Consider the following 9,133-nt stretch of genomic DNA (forward strand, 5'->3'; position numbering starts at 1 on the left):
AAAATGTAGAAACTCCTGTAAATAAATTCCCTAACCAGTGCCTAACCAAGACTGTAAGTCAAGTTTAACACAGTTTTTTTGACTAGGCTGGTTGAAATACATGGAAAAAGTGTAAGTCAAAATGAAAACTGTTATTGTCGGATGTCTTTACGACTTTTTTCATTTTCACCGAAACCGAACAGACTGTCAGAGAACGAAAGTAAAAAGAGCTTGGCCAGTGAGGTAAATATTTGAAGCTTTATTGACCTTTTCACTAAAATAACTTAATCCTTTCTGGTTTTTATTAAGGTTTCTTGTTTTTTTCCCAACCTCCTCCCAGCAAATAAACAAAAAGACTCTTTCCCCTTCCCAAAAATTTCCATGTTGATAAAAGGGACATTTTAAAGTGAAATTATTTTTGCATAAAGCTTCTCTTCCCCAGCCCAAACTTTTAGATAATAATGTGCCAAGCCAGAAAGGGAATCCCTAAACCCCAGTATTTGATGAATTGCGAGGAAATCCCATGTTTCCTGTTAAATGTACGTGTGACGAGGGATAGAGTTATAAAAGAAAACAGGAAGCTGTTCTAATGATGACTACCTAGGGAGAAAGCTGTACACAAGCACCTCTGAGGTTATTGAAAGCTGGGACAACCTCTAGCAGTTCTTGCTTGCTGCTCTAACACGCTGTACCTTATTTGTGCATGTTGTTTGTACAAGCACAGCCAGCTCTGAGGAAAGCACCTGGAATACAGCTACAGTTTGGGGTTTTATCTTTCTACCTTCTCCGGCTAACATGCAGGCCCACAGCTTACAATCAGTTTTATGCTGCAGCTTACCCGAGAAAGACAAATCTAAATACAAAAACATTTTGCAAAGCATCAGTTGTGGTTTAAGCAGACTTAGCATAAAAACAATGACAATACTAAATAAATCCTCTCCCTACCACGCTGCTGAGTTTGGGGTCAGAGTATCTGCAGATGATCCTATTAAATTAAATACAGTGAAACAAAGTACGTGCAAAATTAAGGGGAATTTTGTTGTTCCTATTTGTTCAATGTAAGCTTCTTTATAATCATTTCCCTTTTGAGCATGCTTTCAAATGCTTGGTTACAAATGATGCAAATTAAGCCTTTCTTTGGATAGAGTTTGCCTCCCAGAAGACTTAATACCATTTCTTTCAGATCACCTCTTAGATAATGTTATGATGGAAAGCTCCAGGGGCAGCTGCTCCTGAGACTGGACTCTGCCGAGCACACACAATAAATCACTTAAAACACCATCATCCCTTCAATCCTTGGAAGCAGTTAGCAAAGAACTGTGTCTCTGCACAACATTATTCTGCCACCGTGTTGATGGAGGTTGTAGCCAACTGGAAAACTGCTGCTTGTCTCTTACTCCTCACTTTCAATTCCTGATTTACGCTTTAAAGGCTTGCGCTGTTTGTTGTCTCCAAGTCTAACGTAAAAGCAAAGATGGCTAATGAAAATGACAGGTGATGTAATTACTGCTTTACTGGTACCGATGCCAAGATTGCTAGCTGCTAAACTTGAGTACCTCCACTGGGTGGCTAACAAGACGTGTACATCACAAACTAGCACAACCCTCTCTCCCCTCAGAAGGGAGGAAAGAGGGACGGGAATGTCACTTTTTCCTATAGTGACACATACATAGTTATACGAAACATACTGCACAGGCAAAGCGCTCACTATTACATTAACTTCTGTTTCAAAGATAGCCTCCAGTGATGTATTTTGATTGACAAACCAATGATCTGGACATTTAAATCTCACACTGAGTCAAATCCTCTTTGACTAAATTGCTGCAAAATGTTCACTACTTTGAGCAACGCAAATTTGCCTAGGAATTTCCCTTTACAACAGCAGTTAAAACATTTTTCCAATAAGCTGCAAAACTAACTTCTGTGCTTTTTTTCCAGAGAAAGTAACCAGAACCGAGTCCTCAAAAGCCTAATGATTTAAAATCCAGAAAGATACCAGAAAGCAACAAACATAGCCATACACTATAAAATGGGCTACTCCAAACAAGATAAATAAATGTAGCTTCACTTTTCAAAGTACACCTCTCCTTAGTATTTTACAGATACAAAAAACTCTGGTCATGTACTGTATGGAAATACTCATTCGTTGTCCTATTCAGCCTGGGCCCCTCTTGCCTTCTGTGGGAAATGATGTTGCTTTGCAACCTATTCAACTGAACTGGACAGATTGCCTCAAAACACCACTCTACAACTTGCACAAAAATCAAGATATTTACTCGAAAATGTCCAATAAATATAATCCACATTCTCTCCTTGGTGTACAGAGCAGCTATGGAACTGATTTGTCTGGCCTTGGCACTGAGTTGTATTCCTGTTCTCAGATGTACTGTATTTGGAAAATTAAATTAGGAAAATCTTTTTAATATGGTTAATGCTGCTTCCTGTTTCTGACTTTGGATGTCACACAAAAAGCTAGTCCCAAAAATACAGTGAATAATCATGGTTTGAAACCATTACTGAGGAAAAAAGAAAAAACACATAATGATCCACATAAAATGATTTAAGTGTAAATATGCACAATTGTGGAAATATTTAGATACACCCAGGCATTCTTACTGTACAGAGGAATAGATGATTCTGAGAGTAATACTGAAAAGCCATCAGAAGGGGGCTGTATTTGATGTCTATACATTTTTCACAACTGTTGCAACTGGCTGCTAGAGACTGGAGCCGGAGGAAGAGGAGTCGAGACTCTGGCTCTCATATTCCTGGGGAGGAATCCCTCCTCCACAGACAGATCTGTCCACTTCCTTTTAATCCTGTCTATATGGCACAACAAAAGAAACCAGGTGGCTGCTGTGCTTTCAGTGAAGCCTACCACAGTACCAAAATGCTTCTCAGGACCAGTATGGGCTACCATATTCAGCCCAAACTTGTCAACGCTACTGAAATCTCCCAGGACACATCGCTTTAAAACAAATTAATGCTTTGAGTGGGTTTATCCATTCACAACAAAATATTACTCGCCCTCATTTTACTAATATAAAGATTACACCCACACAATCAAATACAAGCAGACCCCTGATGCATCAAGATAATTAAGCCCTTCCCCCCACCCCCCTTTTTTTTCAATGAGACGTGTTTAGGTACTTAATTAAAACAGTGCATCCCCAAAAGGTTGGTACATTCACACATCACATTTCACGTTTTCTGCACCAAGCATGTTCAAACTGCTGCTTTTGCTAATAGCTTTTGCTATCCTGGTGCAAAGTAAATATCTACACGTCTGGTTCGTTTGCAGTTTTCTTTTTAAATTACTTCTTTGATTTAATTAGGTTTGAGGGGTTAAGCACAAAAAAAAAATGTGCTCTTTCATTGTAAGGGAGGAACCAAACCAAAAACTCATTAATATGCAGTGCCTTTAGCTTTTTTATCCATCTCTTACGCTGATGATATTAGCCCATAAAGCTGTCTGAACCATGCTTGTCACTACAGATAGACAGCCTGATCCTTCCTCTTCTCCCACCTATCATCGAAAAATGTGGACACAGAATAAGTTCTTCAAACACTTCTAATGTCCCAAAACAAAGTAGGCAAGTGCCATGGCTGAAACTCAGTCTCTGATGATGAAAGAACCAAGGGAAAAGTTACTCTTACAGGAGATGGCACTGAAAACCAGACAGGTGTAGGTACTTGGGTCCAGGGGTGGTTCCTTTTTCTCTTACAGTTTGGGACATTTGAACTCTCTTTCTGATGTAGCTTATCATAGAGGTGTAATGCATGCAGTGAACATCAGATGAGAGTTGATTCTAGCTTGATAATCATTCCAGCTCCATTTACCCCACTTTGAAAATTAAGGGCTGTATCTATTGTTGTTGCCATTTCCTGTTCCCTCCCGATAACTGCAGAAAAATACGTAGACCACTTCAGACAAGAAGATAAGAAATGCTAACAAAACAAAGAGTGTCTATAACTCTGCTGAGAAGCTCACAGGAGGATGCTGAGATGCAGTGATATGAATCTCTCTGCCAGGGAGCGTGGGGGTTGGTCCACCACCTACTACGTTAATAAATTTATTTTCCACCAGGCAATGAAGATATGCAAGCAGACGCCCCAGAAATGCTCACAGCTTCCTTAGCCTGCTTCACAAGATAAAGATGGTTGAGGAATTGAGAAGAAAAGCAAAACAAGACATAGTACTAGCAGCAAGTACTGGAAAAAAATTTACACATCCTCTTTGCCTTTTCCTCCTCCCTCTTCTAATAATAACTATGCATTTGCTGTACGAACACACCACTTCAAGATCTTTCTCCTTTCCAAGGTATCTCAAAGGAAGATAGATAGATAGATAGATAGATAGATAGATAGAATGCACAATTAAAAACAAGTCAGCTGGCTCCAGACCCACTGAAAATTCAAAGACAGAGACTGACTGTTTTGGAGCGTAACTTCCACATGTCCTATTTCTACTGCTCTCAAAGGAACGCAACCGAAAAGACTAGAGGGGTGTTTCCATTTTGAAGGAGACAGACTAAATTGGATAATGACCTTGGAAAAAGAGGCTGGGTAAAAATCATTTCAATGTTCATGCATTCTTGGAAACATAAATAAAACAGAGGGAAAACTTTGCCCAGTGCTATATGATGAGAAAACTTCCTGAAGAGGGCACAGTTAAACTGTTGATTCATTGCCTCACTGAAGCACCACATACACACACATAAAGATCTCCACAGCAAACACCAATCAGAAAATCCTTCAGCTTTGGGAACAATGTCAAAACCAGGTCTGCACCCAAATTCTGTGCCTAGTCTAAGAAATCAAAATAAAAGCATACAGGTAAAAATAAGTTCTAGATGAATGACTGTATCCCAACTATATTCCCTGGATTTTCCACTCTTCGTACAGCATGTGATAAACTTTCACGAAAGTGAAGTGTTGCTGAAGAGCTCTCTGTCCCTTTCTAGGCAGGTGAGCGGAGCAATATCCTGTGAGACAGTCCCACACGAATGCCACCCTTTGTAGCATGGGAACCGGGGGACCGGCTCCTCTCTGCTCATAGCATTTCTGTGTTATGGATGGTACTTGTGGAAAGGAGAAACCATCTGAAAGCGTGTGGTATGCCCTGTGGCACTGAGAAGTGCGCTCTGAAGCAGCCAGACGCAGGGGGTCTTCTTCTCCCCGCTCTGGCCATCTGTCATGTGAATTACCCATGTCCTGACAGCAGAATGGGCAGGCTCTTTTCTGCTTGCGGTCCAACTATCTGAACAGATCTTTCCTCTTCGACACCCCCATATACACAGACGGATAGATGCCCCCCGACAGGTAGGTCTACGTGCCCATGGTACTACTAAATCCTTTAAACATATACTATCAAACCTGTACTATCTTGAACATGAAACTGACTAGTGAAAGGAAATGATGGTACCATAAGACAGAAGAAACGTGACACGATGCATAAGGGATTTCTGTACTCTCGTTCTCCACAACCCCCTTTTCAAGACCAGGTTTCTGATCTTCCCATGAGATAAATGCCCAGTACAGGTGAGGAAATGTGACTCCAATGATGAAGTATCAGTGGGAAATGGATTAGCACCATTACATGTACAGACATGATGTATGGTGCATCCAGCCCACCAGCAGCAAGCCCATGGTTCCTGAATGCCTGTCAGGGGCACCGGGAGTCAGAGTAACCAGCACCGCTCTCCTGTCAGAAAGGCCATAGACCAGTGTGCTTTCTGATGGCTGGATAAGAGCACTGGGTCAGATCTGTGCAGTCATCTCAAGTGCCTCTCCACTGAGATGATGGGGGAAAACAAGCATTCTTCCACTTGCATTACGCTGACAACTCCAAAACAAAGCTTTGGTGTATATTATTATTTCTTAGTGGCATACATGGGAGGGGTGGGGGAAGAACAAAACAGCTTCTAAAATTCCTTCTCTCTTGTAACCACATAACCAGGATTTCCAAGTGCTTTAATGAACCCGCACATCCTTGCTATGTGCAGCTCTGCCCACATGCAGCAGCAACCCCTCTCTCTCTCTCTCCAGTGCTGAGGAGGTTGTAGAAAAGTATTTCCCAGCAAAAGCCACCCATTTCCACTTAGGTCTAACTCCTGGGAAGAGAGGAGAAAAGCACCGAGAAAGTTTATCCAGCACCAGCTCGCAGCAGAAACAGCCCCTTGCTGTGGCTGTGTGCCGGGTGGGGTGACACACCGAGCCGGGGCTCTTTGTGACTGCTCTCAAGACATCGCAACACGCGCTGAGAAGCAAGACGTTTTCACTTGGTAAAGGGAATTGATACACGGGCTTCAGGGAAAACAGATCCAGATGTACACCAGAACCCACAGAAAGGGGAAATAAATAAATAATAATAATAATAAAGAGCATAAACACAGAAACACGGTAACTCGCTTTGGGTGTATCGTGCTTTAGGCATGAAGGAGGGTGCGTGTGGGGCAGACGCGGGGCTCACGAACGGTCATTCGCTTCGCACCTGCCCTTCCCACGCCCCTCGCCAGCTCCCGGGGCGCCGCTCCCCGCCGGCCCGAGCGGCTCCCGCAGCCCCAAGCCCCCCTCCGTGGCCTCGGTGCCCCGCTTTGAGGGCGGAATGCAGGGAAACGCCTGTCCCGGCAGGGCTCGGGAATGACAGACCCGACTCGGCAAGGGGCGACCCGAGCCCCCAAACCTCGGCGGGGGTCGTGCATGCGAGAAAATAGGTTTCTTGCACATATAAACAATATATATATATATATAAGATAAATGAAATAAATACAAAATCACGGCACCGATTGGCGTTTTCAGCCCGCAAGCGGAGGGTGTCCCAGCCCCTTCTCCCTGCCTCCCTCGCCTTACCTTGCGCCGCGGAGCCGGGGCGGCTGGCGCCCAGGATGGCCAGGGCGGGGAGCACCACGGTCTGCAGCAGGTATCCCAGTCCCAGCCCGCAGCGGGCCGCCGTCCCCTCCAGTCCCTTCCCCATGGTCGGGGCGGCGAGCGAGGGAGTCGCGCCGAGCTCTCGGGTGCCTCCGGCAGCCCCGTCCCACGCCGGGCGGAGCCCCCGCGGGGCGCTCAGGCTGCGGCGGGGCGGCAGGGGCGCTGCATGGCCCCGCGGAGGGGCGCGGAGAGGCGCGGAGCCCGGCGGAGCGATGCCGTCCGCTCCGGCTGCCTCCACCCCGGCTGTGGGCGGGGGACGGAGGGAGAGAAGGGGGCTGTGCCGGCCGCCTGCGATAAAATGCGAGCAGGAGCGAGGAGCCGACCCAGAGGGAAGGGGGCGGGGGAGGCTGGGAGCCTCCCGCCGCAGAACCGGCCCCCTTTCGCCTTCTTTCCACCCCCGCCCCCGCGGGTGCCGGGGCACGGGCGTGCACGCTTGCACACGCACAAACAGACACGGACTCGTAGGATCGGGCTGTGCAGCGGGAGCAGCCCCGGGAGCTCGGGCTGTGCCGCCCGGACCCCGCTGCGCTCCCGGCTCTCCCGTTGCCGTGAGCCTGACAACCCCCGCACACCTGCGGGGCTCTGGGCTCCTTAGGGAGCCACCAGGTGCGGGATGGGGGAGCCGTGTGTCCGGGGTGACTCCCACAAGTAGCAGGGGTAGAGAGGCAGCACCGGGAGGGACATTTGGGACACCCCTTATCCCTAGGAAATGTATCCCTGTTTGGGTCCCGGGGCTTCTCTGTTAAGGCTGGGCTTATTCCCTGGAAGATCTTACCCTCCTACTCTCTTTGCATCCCCAAAAGTCTCTCCCTTGTTCTCTGCCTTCACCGTGCACCCTCCAAATCCCATTCAGGGGGACGCGTCTCGGATTCACCGCTTAATCAGGGCTTGCTTGGGTCGTTTCACTGTTGTTTTCTAGGGCTTGTTTTGTTGTTTGGTTCGTTTTGGTTCCAGCTGCCCTTGCCCTTCGCAGAGCCCAGCCGGGACCAGCCGCAGCTACTCACACACTGGGCTTTGCCAATGCAAGGAAGCTGCGCTCCCACAGCCCTCCCCATACCGCGGTATTCCCAGCCCACAGCCTCCCTCATGCAGGGCTGCTTGGGAGGCAAAGAGCTCTATTTTCCTCAGAGGCACGGCTGGGATCTTCCCACACACCCTCACTGCCTTTGCCTTCAGCCCTCGGCAGGAAAACAGTGGCGGCATTGCTGATGGGAGGGTTTCCTGGGGACCACGAGAGCTCCTTGCCCCCAGGGAGGCTCCAACCCTACTGCCACTGATCAGCTTTAATGCCCTTCCCAGGCAACTGCCCCCACCATTCCTGTCTCTGGGTTTTGTGGGGCAGTGCTGGTTTTATTCATCCTCCACAGCAGCTGACACAAGCCTGCAGCAGGAGAGGAAAGCAACGTTTCTTTTTTGTAGAGGTATAAGGCAAAAAAAAACAAAAAAAAAGGAGGGGGGGCATATTTTGTTCTGAGTGATGCCCCTGAGTGTGCCTGGAAGGTGCCCCAGGATGGATGTGCTTCGAGCCCAACAGGCTGATTTACCCAGGAACTCTAAGCAGTCCTCTCCAACTAGAGCACTCCAGCTCTCCAACTCTTGGCTCTACTGCATCTTTTAAGGACATGAGTCCTGTCTGCTTAAAACTCTGTGGCATAGTTCAGAAAACATTAAGGCTCCACCGTAACCCGTGAGTTTATTCCTGAGGCTGTATAAGCAGTGAAAAGGAAACTCTCAACTTGTAGCCACATTCAAAGAAGAAAGTTGCTCCTGAACAAGACCTTTTTTGATTGCATGCGCTCCCCATGCTGATCCCTGAGCTCATGCTCCCTGGCTTTGTGTCTCAGGTTGGGCGTCAACAGAGCAGTTCCTTGTGTATGATGTCTGTTTTCCAGTTTTGACATAACTCTATAAATTGGGAGCATCTCTCGTTTGTTGGATATTTACTGTTTCCCCTATGCTAGAGGAAACTTTGCAGAAGCAGGAAAACAGACCCCTGAAAGATGTCACGCACGGAAGATGTATTCATTGCAGCGCCGGCTGACGGGCACATCTACTGCCATGAGGGACAAGGGAGGGAGGGCTTGCTTCTCCATTAAATTGACTTAATTTATTTTTTGTGTTTTGGGGCTTCCCAGGGGTAATACCTACAGTTCCGGCCTTAGTTTCTAGTTAGGAGCTCAGCAACCTCATTAAATAGGTCCATCCCAATTTCAAGATGATGTCC

At 46.9% G+C, this 9,133-nt stretch overlaps 1 protein-coding gene across 2 annotated transcripts in view; it reads right to left on the reverse strand.

Moving 5' to 3' along the window:
• Window positions 1–7,237, reverse strand: part of UNC5C (unc-5 netrin receptor C) — a 260,659-nt gene extending 253,422 nt beyond the window's left edge. The window contains exon 1 of one of the 2 annotated variants that reach the window (XM_054066027.1): window positions 6,832–7,237. In XM_054066027.1, the coding sequence (XP_053922002.1) occupies window positions 6,832–6,955 (124 nt within the window). In that variant the 5' untranslated portion in view covers window positions 6,956–7,237. The remainder of the gene's footprint in view (window positions 1–6,831) is intronic. The other variant, XM_054066026.1, reaches the window with a different exon arrangement.
• Between the last annotated feature and the right edge of the window lie 1,896 nt (window positions 7,238–9,133).

This window comes from Cuculus canorus, chromosome 4, assembly GCF_017976375.1.
Source record: "Cuculus canorus isolate bCucCan1 chromosome 4, bCucCan1.pri, whole genome shotgun sequence".
NCBI lineage: Eukaryota > Metazoa > Chordata > Aves > Cuculiformes > Cuculidae > Cuculus > Cuculus canorus.